Source organism: Berkeleyomyces rouxiae (assembly GCF_048999995.1).
Source record: "Berkeleyomyces rouxiae strain 22BRR77 chromosome Unknown BrBRR77_ptg000002l, whole genome shotgun sequence".
Lineage (NCBI taxonomy): Eukaryota > Fungi > Ascomycota > Sordariomycetes > Microascales > Ceratocystidaceae > Berkeleyomyces > Berkeleyomyces rouxiae.
In genome coordinates, this window is record NW_027396492.1 from 2,632,175 (window position 1) to 2,655,436 (window position 23,262).

General features: G+C 50.7%; 9 protein-coding genes across 9 annotated transcripts; 2 read left to right on the plus strand and 7 right to left on the minus strand.

The window, feature by feature from the left end:
- Positions 1-736: 736 nt before the first annotated feature.
- BROUX77_002271 (uncharacterized protein) lies at positions 737-4,397 on the minus strand (the record flags this gene model as incomplete). The annotated part of the gene is made up of 2 exons (XM_073746793.1): positions 737-2,346; positions 2,537-4,397. 2 exons carry the CDS (start codon positions 4,395-4,397, stop codon positions 737-739), a joined length of 3,471 nt encoding a protein of 1,156 aa, XP_073607353.1.
- Positions 4,398-7,321: 2,924 nt separating this feature from the next.
- Positions 7,322-7,751, plus strand: BROUX77_002272 (uncharacterized protein; the record flags this gene model as incomplete). Its single annotated transcript, XM_073746794.1, has 2 exons — positions 7,322-7,423; positions 7,515-7,751. The coding sequence occupies 2 exons, from the start codon at positions 7,322-7,324 to the stop codon at positions 7,749-7,751; spliced, it is 339 nt and encodes a 112-aa protein (XP_073607354.1).
- Positions 7,752-8,358: 607 nt separating this feature from the next.
- On the minus strand, positions 8,359-10,082 carry BROUX77_002273 (uncharacterized protein; the record flags this gene model as incomplete). The annotated part of the gene is made up of 2 exons (XM_073746795.1): positions 8,359-8,579; positions 8,693-10,082. The coding sequence occupies 2 exons, from the start codon at positions 10,080-10,082 to the stop codon at positions 8,359-8,361; spliced, it is 1,611 nt and encodes a 536-aa protein (XP_073607355.1).
- A 1,362-nt stretch (positions 10,083-11,444) lies between these two features.
- On the plus strand, positions 11,445-11,693 carry BROUX77_002274 (uncharacterized protein; the record flags this gene model as incomplete). Its single annotated transcript, XM_073746796.1, has 1 exon — positions 11,445-11,693. The coding sequence occupies one exon, from the start codon at positions 11,445-11,447 to the stop codon at positions 11,691-11,693; it is 249 nt and encodes an 82-aa protein (XP_073607356.1).
- A 284-nt stretch (positions 11,694-11,977) lies between these two features.
- On the minus strand, positions 11,978-13,671 carry BROUX77_002275 (uncharacterized protein; the record flags this gene model as incomplete). The annotated part of the gene is made up of 3 exons (XM_073746797.1): positions 11,978-12,709; positions 12,774-13,337; positions 13,393-13,671. The coding sequence occupies 3 exons, from the start codon at positions 13,669-13,671 to the stop codon at positions 11,978-11,980; spliced, it is 1,575 nt and encodes a 524-aa protein (XP_073607357.1).
- A 479-nt stretch (positions 13,672-14,150) lies between these two features.
- BROUX77_002276 (uncharacterized protein) lies at positions 14,151-16,135 on the minus strand (the record flags this gene model as incomplete). Its single annotated transcript, XM_073746798.1, has 2 exons — positions 14,151-15,294; positions 15,423-16,135. 2 exons carry the CDS (start codon positions 16,133-16,135, stop codon positions 14,151-14,153), a joined length of 1,857 nt encoding a protein of 618 aa, XP_073607358.1.
- Positions 16,136-16,725: 590 nt separating this feature from the next.
- Positions 16,726-17,634, minus strand: BROUX77_002277 (uncharacterized protein; the record flags this gene model as incomplete). Its single annotated transcript, XM_073746799.1, has 3 exons — positions 16,726-16,869; positions 16,978-17,433; positions 17,533-17,634. The coding sequence occupies 3 exons, from the start codon at positions 17,632-17,634 to the stop codon at positions 16,726-16,728; spliced, it is 702 nt and encodes a 233-aa protein (XP_073607359.1).
- Positions 17,635-18,565: 931 nt separating this feature from the next.
- BROUX77_002278 (uncharacterized protein) lies at positions 18,566-21,268 on the minus strand (the record flags this gene model as incomplete). Its single annotated transcript, XM_073746801.1, has 5 exons — positions 18,566-19,096; positions 19,163-19,699; positions 19,833-20,900; positions 20,971-21,018; positions 21,089-21,268. The coding sequence occupies 5 exons, from the start codon at positions 21,266-21,268 to the stop codon at positions 18,566-18,568; spliced, it is 2,364 nt and encodes a 787-aa protein (XP_073607360.1).
- Positions 21,269-22,636: 1,368 nt separating this feature from the next.
- On the minus strand, positions 22,637-23,129 carry BROUX77_002279 (uncharacterized protein; the record flags this gene model as incomplete). The annotated part of the gene is made up of 4 exons (XM_073746802.1): positions 22,637-22,668; positions 22,724-22,773; positions 22,829-23,034; positions 23,091-23,129. 4 exons carry the CDS (start codon positions 23,127-23,129, stop codon positions 22,637-22,639), a joined length of 327 nt encoding a protein of 108 aa, XP_073607361.1.
- Between the last annotated feature and the right edge of the window lie 133 nt (positions 23,130-23,262).

Below are 23,262 nucleotides of genomic sequence, written 5' to 3' on the forward strand. Positions count from 1 at the left end.
AGAAGATCTTGGAGAAACATGGACAAAAGCAAATAACTAATAATAAAAGAGCATGGGAAAGAAACATAGGAAGAGAAAAAGAAATAGTGCCTAGCAAGAAGAGAGGAGCACAAGGTCGAGGCCATGTCTGCCCCTCGTCTTCAGTGCCAGGACATGAGTTGGTATTATGCAGAAAATAAAAACCAAGCATACAATCATGTCTATCGGCATGTGTCTTTGAATATGTGTGTTGTGTAAGGCAGATTTCAAGCCACAAGAAACAAAAAAGAATCAAAGAATCCAAAAGCAAAGAGTAATATAACATACAAGAGACAGCGATACAAATCAAGTTTAAAAAGAAGACAAAAACTAGAAGAAGAAAAAGGAAAGTGGAAAAGTATGAAGAGAAAAGAAAGAGAAAGGAAATAATGAATAAATGATAATGAAGAGGAAATGTGGATTAGGGATACTGGAAACAATACAGAAAAAAAACGCCGGTGTGAGACATATCGACGTCCCAAGTCATGTACAGAGAGACATCTACCGCTCGTCTAATAGAGGTTGCAGAAAACAAACAGGAAGAAAATAGAGCATCTGCTGAAGAAGGCCGACCAAGAGTGTGTATAAGACGGATGACGGAAATGTTTAACGGGGTAAGCGGAAAAGGGAGAAGAAAAAAAAACGAATAAAACGCGACTGTAAAGTCGAAGCCGGAGAATGGCGGACAAGGCTCCCCATAGAATTGCCCGACAACCCTTTAACGCGAGTTCATTGACAGACTCTGAAAAGCGTTCACCCAGTCCGGGTGCCCATTAGGTGATGTTGAGCCGGAAACACCCACCATTGGCTGTCCAAGCATCTCGGTACTTCTAACATCGGTATTCCAAGGCGTGCCAGGGCTAGGGCTATGTCCTGGGCCAGCACCAGTGAAATGACCGGGACTGGGGCCCTGAGGGATGCTAGGAATAGTACCAGGACCAGCACCGTACGGGCTCGGAGCTCCTCTAGGCGCATTGCCGTAGTTTGCATATTGAGAAACAGATACGGGGTTGACGTTGGCACCAGGCCCCGAAACAGAGGCAGAAAGCGGGCTGTTGGGGTACATGCCTCCAGAATTCATGCCTGGTATGGACATGTGAAGAGGCATGTTGGGAAAGTTAGGTTGCATATGGCGGCCAGTAGAGCGTTGCTGGTGTTGCATGTGGTGCTGGTGCTGATGCTGGTGCTGATGCTGGTGCTGGTGACTCTGTTGTTGCTGGGTGTTTGTCAGCTGCAGGTGAGATGAGGCAGAGTGTTGGTGCTGATTCTGATGCTGGTGTTGATGTTGGTTCTGGGTCTGTTGTTGTTGCTGTTGCTGTTGCTGGCTTTGGCTGAGGTGTTGGGGGGTGTTGTGAAGCTGATTCTGGGTTTGCTGTTGATTCGGCAGGTGACCCTGGTGCTGCGTGAGCTGTTGAGTAGACGGGCGGCGATCGGTGTTACCAGAGGCATTTCTGCCTGTGCCAACCGCGCCGGGGCCAACGCCGCTTGGGGCTTGTAGGCCCAATGTGGGACTAGCAAAGGACGCCGGGTTGATTGCGGACATCCAAATACGAGTCTTGTAAATCTTGAACAGATCAGTGACCAGAGAATTGAAGTTGATGTACGAATCGGCGAAGTAGTAAAAGGTCAGTTTCTTCCAGTCCATCTGGAACTCGGCATCAAGAATCTCCATGTTGAGACCATGCTCCTTGACCTTTTGCATGCATATCCGCTTAGCCTTCGCCTCGTTGCCTTCTTTTTCACGAAGAGCACTAATCTCATGGTTTTGGGCAAGACGTTTGATCAGCTTGGGCTTCAACTCGTTCGAAACGGGCTCTTGCATATGATGCTGGCCAGGAGGACCCATTCCTCCCATTGCACCAGGCTGGGTCATGGCAGGACCAGCGCCAATGTTGACAGGATTATCTTGGGCAGCCTTTGCGTTTTGCGAATACATCATGAGCCATTTGTACTGCTCCTCAGCATAATGTTCCTTCAGGTCCTTGGCAGTCTGCCAGTCAACGCCAACCTTGGCAACGGTACCAAGGTCAGTACCACGATCAGCTTCAACAATGACAAGATCTCCGGGCTTAACAGAGAGTCCGGTGCCATCTTGAATGTAGAATACATCGGCACGTGCGCATTTAAACAGGACAATATGAAGCAGTTGGTTATGGCGCGGTTGCGAGATAGGGTAGGCGGTGTGGCTAGGAGAAACAGTGCGTCCAGAGAACTGAGGATGCATCGAGTATGGGGTGGGATAAGGATTGGGGAATCCGCCATGCTGCATTGGTGGTTGAGGAGAAGTAACGAGATTTGAGTTGCCAGTAAAGTAGGAGGAAGAAACACCTGCAGAGCAAGGAAGTAGGAGTTAGTATGGTGGGCTAGAGTTGCGAAGATGAATATTCTATTGTGCTGACTGGAAGATAGATGGATAGTAAGAAAAGGAGACTTGGGAAGTGAAGCAAGGGACTGAAAAAAAGACTAGAGCTAGCCTCTCCAGTCAAGGTAGTCAGAGTAAGCAGAAAAAAAAACATACCAGAGTTATTCGAGTTGTCATAGGAGTAGCCAAAGTCCTGTATGGGCTTAGACTCGTGATTCATGGCTTGCTCTAGAGCAGCTGCCTGGGCCTCGGTCATGGACGTGGTGGAGGGCTGACGAGTGGGAACGTTGGCGAATGAATGGCGACGGCTTTGCGGAATATCGCCCAAGCCTCCAAAGCCGAGCGACGACTGCCAAAACGCGCGCTGCTTAAGACTCTCAGCTTTGCGCGGATCGGCCGGGAAGCCAGACCGGTAAGCAGTCGGAATTGTGTACTCGCTAAGACGACGTCCCATGGGGGTCTTTTTTGCCATTACGTCAACTGCATCAGATGTCTCATCGAGCTCGTCAATGGCATAATCAGAGGGCTCCTCGGGGCGGAAACCACTGGCAGTGCCGGCGACGCCGTAGGCAGAAGTGGTGCGGGGGCGTGTTCCCACACGGGCAGCGGCAGCAACGACAGCAGCATTCTGGTACTGCTGCTGCTGCTGGCGTAGCATGGCGTTTTCACGCTCAAGCTTTTCAATCGTCTTTGCCTCGATGGACTGGAACATGGGAGGGACGGGTTGAATAGGATCGACGTTCTCGTTGTGGTCGGCATCATCGTCCACCTCCTTGAGCTTTCCCAGGCCACCCTCGTTCAGGTCGCCAAGCATACTAGGGCGTGATGCGCGATGGTGTATGCCCGAGTGCGGGGGTCGACTCCTACCTCCAATAACACCGGCAGGCAACAGGTTCACGGGTGAATGTGATTCGAGTTGTCCGACCGAATATGACTGCGACCGATGGGTCTTAATCGTAGGTTGCAGAGGAATCGGGAAGGGGAACTGGGTCTGATTGGACGCGGAGGAAGGGGCGGGCCCCGGACCTGAGCCAGAGGCATTTAGAGCGGGAGAAGTCTGAGGTAGAAGCGCGGCAGAGACGGAAGCACCGCCGCCAGAGCCGGCAGTGGGGTCGGCAAGATAGGAAGAGCCAAGGGAGGCCAAGGGGCCAGTAGAAGTGGGTGAGGGGAGGTGCTCGGCAAAGCGAGCGGGTGCCTCCTTGCGGTCGGCAGTAGTAGAATTTGCGGGATTTGTTGCAGATGTGGCAGAGGCAGAATTGCTCGCAGTAGTGGCCGGTGTAGAGCTTGTGTTCCAGATGCCACTGGCCCAGGGGAATTGACCGGCACGCTGGAGGCCGGCAGAAGCCGGGTGGGTGCCCCAGGTAGAATCGGTTCCAGGGGTGTTGGGATGGGAGGTTGTAGGCGACATATTGATAGCATTAACAAAGGAGCCCTTACGCGGCAGAGAAGACATGAGCGGCGACGAGGTGTCGGTCAGCCACGAGGTGCGACGAGCAGGCTTTGTGCCGAAGGGTGCGGAGGTGGCAGCCGAGAGAGGAGCCGAGGTGGGAGGAGGGTTCAGGGGAGCAGCCGAGGTGGCAGCCAACGATGATGACGCAGCGGCGGCGGCAGTGGCGGTGGCGGGCGGGGGATGGTTCAGGGGCGCGTTTGGCGAGATGTTGGCCAGGGATGACGGCAACGGAAGCGGAAGCGAATCGAGCGGGGCGACGGGGCGGACGGCGGCTCGCACATCTAGCTCTTCGTCACTACTAGCAAGAGCTTCAGAGTCAGGAGTTGAGGTGCGTGCCAAGCGCTCGCGCAGGTGGGCCTGGGCCTGAGTTGCAGGTGCGGATGCGGGTGCAAACGAGAAGCCGGTGCCAAAGCCGGTGCCGGTGCCAAAGCCGGACCCGGGAGCGGCAGAAAACGGCGCAGCGGGCGACGAGGACGAGGGGGGCTTGTTGGGATTGTTGGCGGTGTTGAGGCTGGACGGCGACAAGTGAAGACTGCCAGATTTATGATGAGCAGGTATCGAACTCATTTGTCCGAGTGATGCAGTGCAGTGCGGAAGCAAAGCAGCAAGCGTGCAGTTTCGGAATTCAGGAGACGATGGTGGGTGGTTGTAGGATACAGGACAGGATAAAGTTGATTGGGGTTGGGATGGGATGGTCGAGGCCGAGGGGGAAGTTGAGGTTGAGGAGAGTTGTCGGGATCGGATCGTATGACGTGGAGCTTTGATGGCGATGGAGTCTGGCGTGGGATGGTGTCTAGCGAAAATGAATAAAAAAGAATAAAAAGAATGGGCGTGATGCTAATCAGCGGCCATGGAATTTGAGGGGAAACAGACGTTAAAAAAGAGAGGAAAATAAAGGACGAATATGATGGAATGTCTATTAAAGAGGGCGACTGAACAAGTCCGGGAGAGAAAAGAAAGGGAAAAAAGAGAGACAGAACAAGAAAGGAAGCCGGGCAGAGAAGATCAGGCCTGGACGTTGTTGACAGGACAAGACAAGACAAAACAGGACAGCCAGGTTTTGGAGCAGGGACAAGAGGAGGCAATATCTGGGTTATGAGCAGAAAAGTGGAGGGAAAAAAAAGGAATAAAGAGAGCAGCATGAATTCATCAGACTGACAGGTCGCGTTCTTTTTTTTCTGCTTAGATGCTACTTGCAATGCTGCAATCGTAGTAGCAGCTGTGTATTTAATAACCATGATTTGCAGCACTGGTACTTTTATACACATGTGTGCTTATGAAGCCAGATAGCAACATTGACGTCCGTCCGGCCTGCTACAACTGCAGCGCCCTCGCAGCCCCCAAGGCCCTAAGAGGCATGTTTTACAGGGGATAATACAGGCCCCAACAGCCCCAGCCAGCCCTGTGGTTGATCTAGAAGGCCAGCCGACATTCTGGTGTCATTCTTCGTTATTTTTCCGTGCCGTTCGGCTTCTTTTTCTTTTTTTTTTGCATGTCTCGCCACCTTGCATTCTTCACAAGAAGCAGCTTGTATGTGTAAGACGGCAAAATCAAGCAATGACTTGTATGTACAGGTACAGATACACACACGTGAGCTCCTATCCGCGGAGTTGGGAGAAATCCCTGTATACAAATAAAAAGACAACAGTAGTCGTCGATACTTGGAGTCGTAGCGCAGCTATAGACCTCATGAAACCAATCTCTATCGAGGCATCTCATCTCTGGGTCTCTATCCGTCTCTCTCTTTCAAAATGATGAGTGTCAGTCCTTGCATACGACAAGGAGCCCGTCCGACAAGGAACCGCATCCTGTCAGTGTCAGAGCCTGGCCAAGAGAGTCAGAATAAGAACAGGTGGAAAGGCCGCCAGAAGAGTGAGGTGAGAGTGGGGGACGGCAAAAAGGGGGACAAGATGGATAGATGGTGGATGAGACATCAAAGTGCTAGGACCCAGCCCAGTGCCTGGTGCCCAGAGACACACACACACACAGAGAGATACAGAGACACACAGAAACAGAGGCAGACGCACGCAAACGCAGGCGCAGGCGCAAACTCCCCCGAGCATGACATCCTGAAAAAACACTGGCAAGTAGTGCTCTGCCCGCCGGTATCAAAGCTGCGCGGAAGCCAACCCGGCCAGCGCGTTTTCTGCCAGTGATCTCTGCGTGGGAAAAGAAAACCCTGAAAAACAACCTTGACTCTCTCTGGCTTGTCCGCTGGCCGTGGCGCCCTCGTCACTGACTGCTAGCTGCCAACTGCTACACGTCCAGGTCCCAACTCCAAGGCGGTCCGTGTGGCTCGTGGCTCGTCTAGCGCCAAAAGCTGGACTGGACCACTGGCCCCCGTCGGTTTAATATTTGCACAGACCGCGTGTTTACCGTCCATCGTCCATCGTCCATCATCCATCCTCGACATTTCTATACTTGTACTTGTTTGTTAGTACAAGTACACGTTCAAAATGTCACCTTGTTTATACTTGCCTGTCACCATCACCAGCTTGACTGTCCGTCCCCATTCGCACCCGTAATCACTCTCACTTGTACCTATCTGTACCCTCTCACCACTAATCTCTGATGGCTAAGCTGATATTTGATATTTGCCTCATCCACCCATAGCCTGATCGCGGGACCAAGTACGGCCTCATTTTCTGTCCCTCGTAATACAACCCTACCCTGTAATAGATACCTTGGGGTTACGCCAACCCAAAAACGAAAAAGAAAAAAAAAGCTCACCAGCAAAAATTGCGCCTCGAAAACAAGGCAGAATAACTACACGATTCAATGTGCAACCTGTGACATGCTTTCTTTTCAAGTTGCCAACGTTTGTCTTACCTGAAACATCCAAGACGACCAGAGAAACACCAGGTAAAAAGTCTGAATAGTTGTTTGTAGTTATCCCAACTCGTTAGACCCATACGCTCCATGTACGCCCACGCATCAGGCTGGTCTGTCTGGAGCCTCATTCAATCGTCTCACGACCCACCCTAAAATCTGGGGAAGCAGCCGGGAGAAGAATGAACCACCATGGCTGTGTAATATGCGGTGTTCTCCCTTTTGTTTTTCTTGTCCTTGTCCTTGTCCTGCCCCCCTGGATCTTGTTCAGTTGTACAAATGCTCTGCATGGACCCTAACCCCACGAATGTGCTGCCGTGAATGCTTATCTGATCTCTTAATCGACACCGAGTTGTTGAAAAAAGAAAAAATGGTGCCCCGCACTATGCTGGACTATTTGTTTCCAACACTAAAGTACAGTGCAAATTCATACCCGTGTGCACGGTCGCCCCACTTAAAAGATCGTTCCTGTCCTATGCCATCTCTTTATAGAAGACCTGGCCGACAACACTTTTAGACATCCAATGATGCACATGTCAAAGATACTTGACGTGAAGATCCAGCACCAATCTTCAGACATCCACGTGTCACTGAGAATCACTGACATGTCTGTGTTGAGGTTTCTTTGCTCATCCGACTGCCAGTAAACGAAAACAGATATGATGGAGGCGCCCACCAACTCTCTCGGCACCGTGCCTGAGCTGACCCCGTTGGAGCAGGAGGTACTGGAAGAGTACGAGAGGCTTTCCGACAACATGAAAAAGGTGAGCTGGCCGGAGTCCCTGCAATAGTCATCTCTTCCGACACGTACCCTCCACAGTCGCGACGGACTACAAAGGCTAACCGTGGGTGCAGCTGTCCAACATTCTCGAAGACCTCGCTGCCAACCCTAGTACGGTCATTCTCGATGGCCTGCGTGACCTGGAGCGCAAGACGAGTCTGGTCTTTACAGCGCTCAAGAGTAGTGTGTACAATATCGTGCTGCAGCAGGAGATGCAGCAACAGGAAATGCAGCAGCGCCAGGTTGATATCGAGCGTCAATACATGGACGTCGATACAGAGATGGAGTGGGATGAAGGGACGATGCAGTGAGAGTTGATATTGCGGCGCAAAGCCCGAGTGAAGGCGCTGTTTGACATGTACACCGGCGAATATTGTACCTACATACACATGTATCACGAGACCAACGAACACTAATACACAACATCACAACCATTGCATCAAAATATGCTCCTGGGTGACACTCCAGCACAATGTATTCCGGATTGACTAAGGATCATGTTTTATGCACTTTTTTTCTCTATTCAAACAACAAGTACAGAGTAGCAGGAGGGGCAGCCACCCAAGACCGCCGTCATGGTTGATGTACAGTAGTACGTATTCCCTTTCTCCTAACCACCACTCCCTTCTTTGTTTCTTCTCCTTTCCACCAGCAAATAAGGGACAAGAGAAGTATAAGAAAGGGAGCAGTACAAAAAGGAGAGAGAAAAAATAATAACAAAGTACGCAGTGTCATCATCGCCACGCGAGAGGAGTGGTTTAAAATAAAAGCACTCCTCCCTCCTAGATTGGGAAAATGGAAGAGGGCAAAATAAAAATACAAGGTGAGCAAAAAAGGGGAAAGAAAGGCACAAGAGAGAGAAAGAGAGACTTGGAAGTAGGACAAGGAGAAAAAAAAGAGGAACAAATAATACAGTATTTAGTACACGTTGCCGCCAAAGTACACCTTGCGTACATCAACTAGCTTCTTGCCACGACCACGGGCAATTTGTTCCGGGTCGGGCTGGTTGGTCAGCGCCTCGAAGACGGCCTTGACCGTGTTCATGGGGTTCTTGTTGCGGGGGATAATGGCCGAGAGATCGTGGATGCCGGCGGCACGGCACATCTCAAAGATGCGGTGGGAGACACGCAGACCAAAGCCTAGAAGGAGAGATGGGTTAACAATCGCAAGTTCAAGTATATGGCGTATTTTCTTTTTCTCCTTTTGCCCCCAATTGCCGAAGAAGAGCGTGGATTGAGGGAAACTAGCTTACCTGGGGGACGAGCCCGGAGCTCAACGACAGTACCCGAAATCTTGGACTTGACCGTGCCGTAAATGGTACGGTTCTCATACCGCCGAATCGGCACCATGTTCTGGATTGCCAGCATTTTGGCCGTGATGGTAGCCACCATGGGATCCGTCGACTTGGCCTGGCCAACACCCAACCGGCCGTCGCCATTGCCCGCAACCGCAAACACCGAGACCGAGCGCACCTTGCCCAGACGCGTCTGGTTGTGGACATTGCGCACCGATAGCACCTTGGTGACGACGGACAGCAAGTCCTGCACCTGCAGACCGGTGCGCTGCTTCAGCGCCGTGTACTCGCCAGTCTCGTCAAGACCCATGTCGTCCGGGTCCTCATCCTTTTGGTACTGGCCAGCCATGTCGCCAATCTTGCCCAGCTCGTCGCCGAGCGCCGAGTACGACGGGCGCACCTCGGTCAGCATGTTTTGCGTGCGGAACAGCTCGGCACGCGTCAGCTTCTTGCGCGGGCCAAACATTTGCTCGAGCTCGGGCGTGTCGAGACCCCACGAGTCCATGTTGGCCAGCGTCTCGCGCCAGTTGCCGTGCTTGTCGGTGAAGACAGTGCTGGCAATGATGTCGTTGAGTTTGGCGTCGGCGTCTTTGAGAGCACTCGGGTCAAGGTCGCGCGATGACTCCTGCAACGTTTTCTCGAGCTTGGAAGGCGAGGACTCCATGGCTGCCATCTCGGCTTGAGTCAGGTCCAGGGTGGTGTCGGAGGTGCTGCGCACCAGCTTGAGGGCGTCGGCTAGGCCCTTGCCCTCCATGCCGGGGATTTCACTGACGGCGCGGTCGGCAATCTTGTTCATGATCTTGTCCAAGTATTCGTGGTGTGATAGGAACTTGTAGTCGCTTGCGCGCGGCACAACTTCAGGCTTGACATCAATGACGGGATGGCGCTTGGCAAAGTCCTCAAAGTACTCGGGGCGATGGGGGTCATTACGCAGACGGCCCTGCACCACCAGATCGTCGGCAGTTATGCTGTCCTCGGCCAGCTTAAGCGCCTCCAGCTGCTCGGGCGTGTAGCGTTTCCGCAGAACCTCCCACTCGGCCTCAGTGAAGGTGGGGCGGATGATTTCGGCCTGGGCCTCGGTGCGCTCCTTGTTGCCCAGGAAGCCGAATTCCTTGGACTCGGGGCTGATGTAGCGGTACTTTGGAGTTCTTCGCGGCGGCCTGCGGGCGTCACGGACGGCTGAGTTATGGAACTGGTTGCATTGTGACGAGAGCGGACCGAGCCGAGTTGCTGTTGCTGCTGCTGCTGGTGTGCAGGGTGAGGAAACGGAGGCCGGGACAGCGACGCTGGCGGAGGCCGAGCGGGATAGAAGAGACCGGGCAGGCCGGGTAAGCCCGATGCTGCTCATGGTAGCGGAGAGGAGAGACGGAAGGCGGGACAGGAGCACGGCACGGGGGTATGTTGTTTTCGGGTGCTTTTTGCTTGTGTCGTCGGCCAAGAAAAAAGTGCCGAGGGCAGTGGTGCTCTGGCAAGATCAAGAGCCACAAAACAGCCCAAGTCTAAACAGAGAAAAAAAACAAGAAGCAAAGAAGAGACCAAGCGCTGGTAGTCCGTGAGGAGTGAGCGGAGGTTGAGGCGGCGAGCGAGTCCCGGATAAGTCGATATCGTCAGTCTGCGGTCGTCTGTTTTTTTTTAGCTAGCCAATTCAATCAATCCAAGCCGAACGTTGACTGCGTCGTTCAATTGGCCAATGGGCGACGGTAGCGGGGGGGGGAAAGGGTCTCAAGCTCCAAGTCTTCCCATGCTCAACGAGGCAGCGTCTTAATTTTTTCTTCTCTTCCCTAGCCCTGCACGGAGACAAGAGAGAAGCTGTGCTTGTATTGGCTGGGAACAGGCCTGAGCCCTGAGGCACCCACTGGCACTGCATTTCTCTCGCACCCCTGACAGGCCGTCAGGCGGAACCGACTCTGTGTCTGGCAGCTGGCAGACGGCCAAGCGGCTTGCATGGGTCAACGACGATAAGAGACTTCTCCTGTAACACCTGATCGGCCCAGTTTCGTGGGCCTTCAAGTCTCAAGTCGGGCATTTTGGTGGAAAGCCGGAGAGCCGTCGCACTGCTCTCTGGATATCTGCATGCGCGTCTGGAAAATCCAGCTCGCAAGGCCCTATCACGTCAACTTTGCTGCGACAGGCCTCGTTTCGCTGCCCACCACAGCCAAAGACGAGACGAGCAGGGATGATGGTCTGTCATCCCCTTGGACAAAGACAAAGCCAGGCCCTCCTCCGCCGACGCTGAAACATCAGTGGTGTGTTGTTCCTTGTTTTGCCTTGTGGGCGTGACGTTTGTATTGTCTTCTTCTTTTCTTCTTCCTTGGAAACCTCTTGACCGTCGTCTTCCTCCTCCCTCTGGGTTGTTTTGCCATTCATTTCTTGCTTTTCCAGGTCTAAAGTCGTGACAGGCGCACTTCTCTAGCACTTTTTGCTTTGTTCTCTGTTGATTCGTTTCTTCTGTACTTATTTTTTTCTTAATATTTTCTACTGTTTTGTCGTCGAGATACCATTTCCACCCACCCCTTTTTCCGCCCGGATTTCTTGTATTGGCGCATACCAACAGTCCCACCGCCCGTCGTTGCTCTCCACGCATCTCGAGAGAATTCCTCACCACCGCCGACCAGCCAGGGTCCTCCAACCCTCCTCCCTCTGCTCGCCTATTCGCCAGCCGACACAAGAATACCACTTAAAAGAAACCTTCCCGCCCCCCATACTCGGAATGGCTGCTGCTGTTCGCGCCGGCGAAACCGGCTCCTTTGGCTGGTTCCTGAAGCTTGGTGCCACGCCCGAAGCCGTTGCCGTTCTCAACGACCAGCCCATCATCTTCACCGTGCTTCTGATTGTCATCCATGCCTTGATGATCCAGGGCGGCATCCTGTGGTGGATCCACCATTCAACCATGAAGCCCGAGCAGCGCAAGGCCAAGGCTGACAAAAAGGCAAAGAAGGGCGCGCCAGCGAAGAAGTGATGCGCAATCTGTTGCTGAGCTTTCTGTGCTTGTACTTGTTACTATGCGTTTTGTATGGATGTTGCTGATGGTAACCTAGAGGAGTGAATAGTTGCTTGTCTGCATAGCCATGTACCGGGCTGCCGATTATAATGCCCAGATTGAAACATGGACATCGATTTGCTTCTCATATGAATATAGTATGGATAGGAGTCCCTTGCTATTTCACCATGCTGCCTGTAGACCCATCTCCAAGTAATAATGTTATTTGAAGTCTAAATATTAGCTCACATCCAAGTCTAAGTTTATATATCTTCGTCTTCCAAGAAACCACCGTCTATACCGTCAAGAAACAATGATGTGTTTGCCTCGCCGCTACTAAGAAAACCTTCAATGACATCGTCATCAGAGTCTTCAAAACCACAGTTGTCTTCCCATATATCTGTGACATCAATGTCTTCAAAACCCTGTGATACGTCACAGTTTGTGGCTTTCCTGCTTGTACTACTCAAGAAGTCCCCAAAATCCGCATTAACGTCTATGTCAAGAAAATCGCGTTCTTGCTGGTCGTTATCAAGATCCAAAAATAATTCGCCGTCAACATCTGGCGCAAGACTATATTCGTCTTCGTATCCCGAGTCCGAGGATAGTGGCATGAACTGGGTTGATACTGGGCTTAGCTCAATGGCATCGTCAATATCTATTTCGATGTCTGATAAAGACCTTCGGATGGCGCAAGAGGAGGAATTCATGTCATCGTCGGTCTCTCTCACTGTATCGATATTTGGCCAGTCCTGGCGAATGAGAGTGTTCGTTGTCGTAGTAAAGGCTGGATTTGCAGATCTGGATGAGCGAGGGACTTTGGTTTGTGATTGTAGGGTAGCCCATAGCTTCTTAGATATTGCCGTCGTGACTGTGTCTGACTCGTCTGAAGCCCATGTTCTAATTGCAGCCTTGAGACCTTCTGATCCAGAAGATGTAAAGTAGCACATGACTTTGGATATAGTGTTCATACTATCTAGACCGGCGGTTAACCTCTACCGACTAGTTAGCAAGAGATTAAGAGCTTCAGACTATGGGATCATGCCGTTTTAAACTTGCCGTGATGTAAGTTGTGTTAAACGCCCCAGGCAAAAGCTTGATAAGTGGTACGGTATCTTTCACATTGGATGCTCGTATGTTGCACGGAGTTTGCCGGTAGAATAAAACGTTTAACCCCTCTTGAAGAAGAGCGACAACTCCAGCAGCAGACATATTTTCAGCGTGCAATATTGCGGTGGGCGTACGGAACGGTACATTGGTGCTGTTTATTATTCTCTTTGAACGTCTTGTTGCGCATGATCTTGACGGTATATAGTTCTGAGAAAAGCGCTTGAATGGGAGATTCAGGTCATTATCAGGACCCCAGCATTGGTAGCCTTGAAGTGTGCCTTGGACGGGTTGGATGTTGGCGGAGTTGCGTCTCCGAGATTTCAGGCCCAGTGATAGATGTAAGCTCATGTGAATTTCGTCACATGATGCGCTAGATACAGATGGAGGGCAGATATGCGAGGCGGAAATGTCAGAGGAGTACAACGAAAACCGAAGAGTCTGCGAACGAACAGCAGCACCGGAATCATCCCGGCGCTGGCAGAGCCTCAAATTAAGGCCAAGCCGACACCAAAGCTGGGAAACGTTAGCAATGTATAGCATCTGCGCCGTAGAGCATCCAAAGACTCACCGGCATCTTCTCAATCGCGTGCGCAACATCATCCCAGCTCTGCTCTAGAAGGCGCAACGATGCACTATTTGCGATAACTTCCATGTTCAAAGAACACGGCCCCGTGCGACACACCCACAGACGGCCCGCTGTGACGGCGTCCCGGAGACCGCCGAGGTCTGATACCGGCAAGTTGCCGTTTTGTGAAGAGAGCCGCAGCGAGGGATCTGCTTCGAGAGTTATGGCTGGGTTGGCCTGCGAGAGCTGGAAGCTAGAAAGTTTGATTGTCGAGCTGTTCATCTTTGGCAAGGAGGGAATGCGCGTTGTGGGATGAAGACTTTTCGGAATGGTAGAAGAGACGAAAATGGGCACAACAACGGCCTTGTTATTGGAAATAGACACAAACCTGGAGGGTTCTTTTTGTGTGATCAGGGAAGGCGCATAGCACCAACAGAAGGAACCCTCAAAAACTCTGACGCACGCCTTCCTCGTGAGGTTGTTTTCTCACAACATGGCTAAGTTTCTCGGAAGATACGAAAGTGTTTGAATCATATCACATCCAGCCATAATGCTTCATAGAGAAGATGCCGTTTTGTTATATCGGATATCTGGTGATATGAATAAAGTGACATCTAGACAACAAGGTACACAAAACAAAACGTCAACCACCATTTGCACAAAAAAGGTCAACATTGCAATCTGTAGCATGAAGCGAGAATGCCACCAAGACAAAACCATGGGGCAAACTGAATCGCTGGTATTATTTAATTAATGTTAACTCATAGCTTGGACTTGGGATCCTCCTTCATCGGCCGGGTAGCCTCCACGTTCAATACTACCTTGCCCACCGTGTCCTTGCCCTCAGGTCCGTTGCCGAAGAACACCACCTGGACGGTTACATCGTCTCTGTAGCGACGCGAGAACGGCGCCGGGAGCGTCAGAAGCGCTGAAACCTGCTCTGCGTTCTTGCCGCCCAGGGCATTACGCAACAGATGGGTGGCCACGTTCTTGTCCTGTACTACGAACCGGTTGTCGTTGGAGGCCATGTTCCATTGCGCCTGGCGCACAGGAGTCTTGCTTCCCTCGGTAGCAGATCCACCTTCAGACTTGTCAACGGGCAGCTTGGCGTTGGAGTTGCCAACCAGCTTATTCCAAAGAGAGTCACTGACAGGGGCAGCCGCGCCGGGAGCCGGAGGCCCGTTGGCATCGATCCACTTGCCGACTAGGCCAACCACTTCCTCGTTGGTCAGCATCTCCCAAAGACCATCAGTGGCCATGACCATAAAATCGCCGTTCTCGGGGTGGACCTTGGTAGTAGTGACAACGGGTTCGGCAGTTACATAGGGGGGTGTGCGGCTAAGAGAAGGTGAGCTGCGGGCAAAGAACTTTTCCTTAAGCTTGGAAATCGTCTGAGCCGTCCATTTGTAACTTGCGTCACCAAAGGCGCGCGTAGGCTCGAGACCACCCAGAACACGGCCAGCGTAAATGACACGAGGCTCGTTGGGGTGCTCCTTACGCAGACGGGCTTCTTCATCGGGGTTGCTTCCGGTCTGGTCAGCTGAAAGCGCAGTGGCTGTCCACAGACCCTTGGAGTTGCGGCGGCCCAAAACAGCGCGAGAGTCTCCAGTGCAGGCCACACGTAATAGACCGGTCCGGCTGTCGTAGAATGACAACAGAGCGCAGGATCCAGACAATGCGGGAGCTAGCACCTCGGCGGCAACACCTTTGGAGCCTTTGGCAAAGACCTTTTCAACACTTTTATTCACAATCTCGTCGTCGAGGCGTATGAATCCGTCTTTGATGGCTTTATCAATGGCTTCGGGGGAGGGACTATGGTCGGCGGCGGCAGAATAGGTGGTGTTGAGTTCGCGGGCCACCGTGACTATGAGCGACTGGCGTAGCTTGGCGGACGTGGACCAACCACTAGAGAGGAGAGAGGTTAGCAGTGTTTCCAATTCGTCGCAGATGGGCTATTCCTGTTTTGAAGTTACAACAATTTCTTGCAGAATAGCGTTAATAGAGCCAGAATCCAGACATGAAGCCTGTCTTACCTGTGACCGTCAAAAACACCCCAAAACATCCAGTCACTGCTAGGAGCAGTTGTCTCGGCGAGCTTTCCGGGGACGCTGACAATCTTCTCGGCATGATCATCCTCGATAGGGTTGTTGCTGGGAATCTGAGCTAGATCGTAACGGACGACACCCTCGCCACGTTTCACCAGATAGCTTTCCTCAAGATCGCGAAGCTTCGCATCGGTCTGCTCTTTGTTCAGAATCTCAATGACGGCTTGGGTGTTGTCGCCGATAGTCTTTGAAATGGGGCCTTCGCCAACAAAGGTCCCCGTGCTCAGCTCGTCGGCCCCAATAATGAGGACTTGTCTAGTAGGTAGAGCATCAGCAGTTTGAGCTTGATCAGCGGCGCCATTATTAACGAGAGAAGCTGTCGTGGTTTGGTTGCCAGATTGGCTGGAATAATATGCGCCGTAGCCAACCAGTACCGACGCCAGAGCGACACCTACGCGACGACCGTACATGTTTGATTCTAGGTTGGTACGAACGGCGCTGCTGTTGAGCCTGGGCTTGGCGCTGAGACCGGCGGTCCGCTTTATTGAGCGTGGATGTAGCGAATGGGTGGTGGAGGAGAAACTAGCGGAGCTGCTGTAGACAAGGCCGGCCTTGGCTTGGTGTTGGTGGGAGAGGCTCCGGTTGAGTAGCGAAGATTGCCGAGGAAGCTTCCGCGCCGCGTGAGAAAAAGCGATATGCATCAAGGCTGGCGGGGAGATGGTGAGTAGGGGAAAAAAGAGAACGTGGCTATGCCGGGAACGAGGCGCAGGAACGGACAAGGCTATCCGGGGTTATGGCGGTTTCTGTTTCGGGTTGGAGTTGTGGTGGGGGTTGTTCGCGTGGTTCTGGTGACAGGCCAACAACACTTGACGTACTCGACGATACAGTGCTGGAGCTTTCTTTGTGTTGTTGCTTCAACTATTAGTTATCGCTTATTATCTCGATTGAAGTAAGTCGAAGGTCATAAGTGTATGTACACAACGCGGACTAAGTAACACAATGTATACCTCTACGTATGTGCGCACATATCTTCCCCAAGAAAAAAGACATCTTCCCTCCCTTTCAAGATGCAAGACGTAACTGCCACGAAGTCCATAATTTAGATGGGTTGTTTCCTGAGATGGCCGGGGATTATGTCATGGCTGTTTTGTATTAACTAAATATAGTTGTATTGCTGTACTTTTGCCTGTGCTTTCTTGTGCCTGTCCCTGTGCTTGACTTTGACTGCTTTATGTAAACCTGTCACAGCTCTTATAGCTGCTGAAAGAACAGTTGCTATATATATTCCACATTACTCCGAGTCCTCAGCTTTAAGGGGTGGAAATTCCTGGTCAATTGAGCTGCTACCAACGCCGGGGTCAGCCGCAGCCTGCGCAGCATCATCTTTCTCCCACGGCTTCCGAGGCACAGCACGTGCGCCAAATGGTTTGATATTCTAGAGAATGGGGGAGAGAAGGCAGTTAGTAAAACGACTACAATCCCAAGCCAACGAAAAAGAGCTTGAGTGGAAATGAGAAAAGAGAATAGTAACAGCGTCACTCACCACATCACGCTCTACCGTACTGGGAATTGACCGCACACCCGGAACTGGTGTCCCCTCTTGCATGCACTTTAGTAGATCCGCAAAACTTGCCGGCGGCTGCCCGTTGCCTGTGCCCTGTTCTCCCGCCCCCATCTTACTCTTATCAACAACAAGCTCCATCTTGGGTGCTGCAGCTTGCCAGTCAAGAGCATCAGCAGCAGTGGTAGTAGCCATGACCTCCGAATGGTCACCCACTGACTGCGTCTCCCCCTCCTGGTCCGCGGAACTAGCAAAGAGTTGAGCGAGCCGGTCATCTACCGTCTCATGTTCCAGTCCTATGCTCTGCACCCAGGCCGAATATCTTATCCTGTCCACTGCAAGTCCTAGGAACTTGGTCGCAAACCCCATGCGCGCAACTAATACTCCTGGTGCTGTTGACATGGGCATTCCACGAGATGCCATGCTTTTGACAAGTGCCTAGTTCTGTGTGTTAGAATTGGTAATGAAGTGGCATTTACATCTGTTGAGAAGAGAATAAATGCTCATGAAACATTGAATAGGGCCATGTTCACGTACCGCAAATCGCGGGTCCTCGGTCCACGGGTAAGAGTCAAAGGCGACGAAAATCCCATCGTCGGCCTTTGTCTCTTCGGCAATAAACTTCGAAGCTTCAGACATATCGATTGGGGCTCTATGTGAGCGCTGTTTCGTTCTGATGATATGTCAAGTCGTGGATAAATAGTAATTGACAATGTGACCATATACAGGCAGTTGATTCCACGGGGTACCAAAGCAGATAATGTCGTCATTTTGATCCAGTCAACCCTGCTGAGTAGACTGATATTAGGGTTCACTTGTGTAACACAACAAGCTACACTACATCAATTCCAAACAATTGGTTCACAATACTTGCGCCTTCAAGTGTGAGCAATGTTCCTACTTTGTTCAGTTACCACTAACTACTCTCTTCGTATAGCTAATTCACAATCAGCAGATATAACTAGCACTTAGACCTCAGTGACCGTTAATACTAAGACAGTGACTAAAATAAAAAACTGATAACCTGTGAGAAGAATAAACCTCCACAAACACTTTCAACTGACTATAAATGGCTTCCTATTCTCCCAGAAACACCCCTTGACACCCCGTAAATTATTTTCTCCTGGTTAGGTGGTCGTTCTCTCATTTCTTTTTCTTTTTTTGGGATTGATGCTTATATGTGCTCGAATGTGGCCGCTCATTTTCTTGTTGAAACTGTGTTAGCATATGTAGGCATGAGGACTGATAAATATCGTAGTGATGTGTTTAAGACGACTCAAAATGACGGTACAGCAGATTAGAATACCACAAAATGTATATAACACGGCAGGGCTGGTCAAGATGATGCTGTCATTGTACTTTGGAGATGGCTTGGACCGACCAAAAGGCCCTCGGGGGTTATTGGTATCGAAAGATAGCGAGATGTCGAAGAGTCGTGCAAAAGAAAAAGGGTGAAAAGAAAAGTGTAAGAAAAAAAGAGCGCCGCAGATATGCACAAGTTGAAGCTTGTAGAAAGAAATCAGAAAATTTCATGCCACAGTAGGCTGAGGTAACATCGGTTTCACATAACCTAGCGGTATCCGCTACCACTGTACCGGCTACCAGCCATGCGGTTACTATGAATCGAAGGGCCCATAGGCGGACCAGGACGAGTAGCGCTGGCAGGGTTGGTACAAATCATGCCGACACGGGAGCCAAACTTGGATCCTCGAAGTGAAACCATGTGCTTCCGAATGTGGACTGCCACCGCGTCGCGAAAATGTTGAGTAGTGTTCAGAAGAATATACTGGATCAGGTAGTTTCCATATTGGTCACCAGCGATGTCAATCAGAGGAATCCGGGGGCGGTCAGGTCGGCCCTCACAAACGCGATCGAGATAGCGAGAAATGAAATCCGGGCCACCAATTTTGAGACACTTCTCAACCACTTTGGAAGCAAATTGATCGGTGCTGTATTCAGCAGCACAGCGGATAACATGATCGATGGCGCGACTCTTATCAGTTTCGGAGCCATGCTCGCAGATGTGTTGAATGCACCAGTTGCCAAACTGCCCATGGGCTACAATATCAATGTTGCTTAGAACTTCCTCGATACATGGGCGCTGTAGGATGTTAGAATAAAAAAAAGAACTAAATGGGTAGATTTTCTTGACAGAGTTTATGCTCACCTTATCTTCCTCCAGACAGTTTTCAAAAATGTTTTGGACAACTAGGCTGCCGGTTTCACCTAGGGCAACCTCATGCCACATGCCACGAAGAGCATCATTAACATAATTCATAATCTGGGGAGGAGCTTCAGTCCATCGAAGCTCAAAAAGCTTTTGCCATACATGACAAGCGTAGCGGTGGATGACAGTCTCTGGAATACGACAAAGCAGTTCACGAACCATCATTGCCTTGTATTCCTCTGGAACGCAATCAAAAGCCTTTTGGACAACATGACAGCCAAAGGGATCCATGGAAAGACTCAGCGTTCGACCGCGAATGGCCTGGGCAATTTTTACCACCTGTTCGGGAGTACCGTGCTCAAAGCAACGTTGGACTAGGAAGTTGCCAAATCGGTTAACCATTAAAGAGTAGGCTTGCTCAATGATAGCCTCTACGATGTCATACTTTTGGTTAGTTGTGCCAACCTTGAGCTTCTGCTGGAGAAAGATTGACGCCTGTTGGTCGTTCTGCTGAATGATCTTATCCACGATGAACTTCTAGTTGCAAGTGACATTACGATCGAGCAAACGGCGATAGTTGATCGGTTCCGATTGGCTAAATTTGGAAACATCAACCAACTTGATATATTATGTTAGTAGGGAACACAACTTCGAGCAGGAATACACTCACATCACCACGATTCTGAGAAGTTGTGTTACCAATGAAAGGGTTGATCACGGTAGCACCAGGGGGGGTGTAGTTGGAAAATAGAGGCTGCGTTTCATTTTGTGTGTTGAAAGTTGCACCAGAGCCTTCACCGTAGGGATTAACCCCACTTGCAAACTGGTCGTAGAGGGTAGTGAGACCGGCATTGTTGATTGGAACGGGTGACTGGTGATGATCAAAACGATTGTTGCCGCTATCGTTGGAACCATTCCTTCTGGTTCCACTACAATTGACACCGTTGCGACGACAAAGACGAGAGTACATGTCAATATCGGGAGTCAGGCGGCCATCAGGCAAGGCAGATGGGGTTTGTTCAGTGGGGATGGGAAAGCCGACTGGATTGGTTCCAATATACTCGTGTAATCCCCGGCCTGTTGGCCATCCCGGGGCTTCATCAAATGCATGCGATGGGCCAGCATTCGATTCATAGATATTGTGGGGTCCCCATATGTCGCCAGGATCATTTCTAGCAGGATATCCATGAATGAGTTCAGGAGAGCTAGCGACTATAGGGCCAGCTGGATTCCAAATGTAAGATACAGAGGATACAGAAGGCTTGGCTGTAGATGCATTGTTCAGGACATTACCCATGTTGTTTCCTATCTCGCCTGTCACCGCAGTAATTCGGTCAATGGAAATTGCGGGCATGGTAACAGGAGGAGGTTGGTAATGGTTCTGTTGCATGTTCGATAAAGCTGCATGAGCCTCAGCGAGTTGCATTCGCAACTGAGCAACTTCGTCGGGAACATCATTGTGAGTTGAGTTAGATGCTAAACCCTGGGGTTGTTGGCTTTCAGGCACACTACCTTTTCCCGATGTTGCTGGACTAACATTCGAGGAACTGTTGCCAGCACTAATAATAGTAGTGGACAAGCTACCAGAGTTTTCCGAATTCTTAGTTGCATACTGCTCGTGCTGCTTCATGATATACTCTTCCTGCTCGGAGAGTCTAGCTAGAAGAAGGTCGACTCCTTTCTCAGATGATTCTTTGGAATTCATGTGTTTGTCGGCCTGCTTACGAAGAGCTTCGTTCTATCAGAGTTTCATGGGAAATATCAGCACAATGTAGCGTGGACGACAGGCTCTTTAGTTTACAACCTACCACCCGAGTATCACCACGATGGATTTGTGGAAGAGCAACAGGAATAGCCTATAAAGGAAAAGCGAGTCATTAGTTTTTATGCTAGGGCGAAGATGGTAAACACAAAAGGTTTTCTCACGGGGGGCTGTTCAACGGCAGTTCCACGGGAATCATTCAGGGAGAGGGACTGAAGACGAGAAATGCAGTTGAACTGCCGGTTGGTTGGCGATCTAGAGCCAGACACATCCCGAGGAGATGATGCAGACAAAGCCAGAGAGCCGGAAGAATTGATCCGACTCTGAGAGTTGTACGCAAACATTGCGAAGAAGTTTTTGACAGCAAACCTAGCGTGGAATGTTTGCAGGGAAATGATGGCAAGTTTGAAGAGATAGAAAAATGTGTGAGTGAGGTATAACGGAGGGTAAGGAAGAAGGGGACAGAAAGGCGAGGAATAAAAGCCAAGGCTCAAAAATCATCGGCAAGCGCGAAAAACAAAAACAATACCCCCACCTATGGTGTCTTGGAATCGTAGTTGCCACTCATGGTTGCTGTGGGCACTTTCCAGTATCCAGTAGTATGTGTATTTGTTGGACGTGTCCCTTCCCAACCAGAACAACGAGCTCCACAGATGTAGCAGCAGTCTGGAGAAGCCCAGCCCTGGGTAGAGGGGCTCTGTTGAGAAGCCGTTGATCTGAAGTGGCAGAGGTCGGTCAATGTGGTTGGCACATGGGCGATGCAGCCTTGGACACTTCCCATCAACTCCAGGATCGAATAGCTCGTTGGCATATCCAGCATACTGCACTAATCCCCTGGTAGAAAATATGAAGAGCGAAGCAGCAACCAGCCATGCCATGTCATGATTGATTGCATGGTGCTTCTGTTTGTTTCATTGTGACATTGAATGTATGGATGGAAGCCACGGTGCTTGTGGGGCAGGAAAGGGGAGAGCTTGGCCAGGGTAATAGCATGATCTTGCATGGAACTCAGAAAGAACTCACTTTTGGCACCTTGGAGACGCGATTATGCCGCGCATGAGACTTGCGTCTCGATGATGACCGATAACGTTTCATATTGATCGATATGATTGTTGTTGTAAAGGGTGTTCCGAGCGTATAGAGTCAATTTCAAGCCTGGGGCGGGTGCAGAGTTGAGGAAAATGAAAGGCAAGTTCGTCTTCACGATCAAGGCAGAAAGGTAGGCAAAGGTACGTGGGGGTAGACGCGTAGTTATGTGATGATGGCGAGCCTTCCAAACCACTGTTACCCCTCTTTTCCTCCCAAATCATAAACGGCTAGAGCCAAAATTAAATACCAATAGAGCATAGAATCCGATAGATCCAATGCTTTGTTTCCCTGGAGTGCTCTGGTGCGATTTCCTTGTTTGCACTGGCCTGCAAATGTTGGCTTATCGAGGGAAGGTGCGATCAAATCACGGTCAAGATGAGCGTTTGCTGCTCCTATTTCAGGCACACTAGATAAAGTGGATGGTGACTCAGGCACCCTTGTGGCAGCCTAGGTTCTTGATCAATAGAGTCAAGGTTGGGGCCTGTAATATGAAGTTCACTTGGAGACATAGATGGTGATGCACATATCGGAGAACAGGCTCAACAAGGGAAATAGTCGCATCGAATTCATGCATATAGTGTACAGGGCCCGGATCCACGATTTCAGCAGCCAATGCGTGCTGTCTATCTTCTCTTCTTCTTGAGATCGGCAGCGGCTGTGCGGGCTGTTAGCGACAAAACACCAGGCTTGAGGAAGAAAATACAACATACAAGGAGGTTCGGTCTTCTTTTTGGGCGCACCCTTTCCGCGACCGTGAAGCCTGGGTACTAAAGTCAGTAAAGAGTTGAGGAGAGTACAACGTGGAGTAAACGTACAGATCCAGACTCTCAAGGCGGTCCAGCTCCTTCTGATCCCAAGCGTAGATATCGGGGCCAAACATGCGGCGGACATCTTTAATGGTTGCCTCCTTGCGAGGATAGTAGGCAGCAAGTGCCGGGCCACGGAGACGCTGACGGAGCACCTTGTTACCGAGACGCAAGGCGTCGGGGTTATAGGTTGTGGAGAAGACGTCGCATTGCGCCTGAGAGATAGTTAGCAGTGAGCTAGCTAAGATGGTAGACGTAAAATAAGACATACCTTCATAAGCTGAAGCAATCTTGCCCGTGGGACACTCATTTTGGCATGTCTATGAGGATTTTGCTCGTAAATCAAACCAGCAATAGCGCACATAAAAAGAACGGAAACTTTAGCAACAAAATGAGGTTGTTGATAGTGGAGCAACAAATGGTGCCACATAGCGCCACATGGC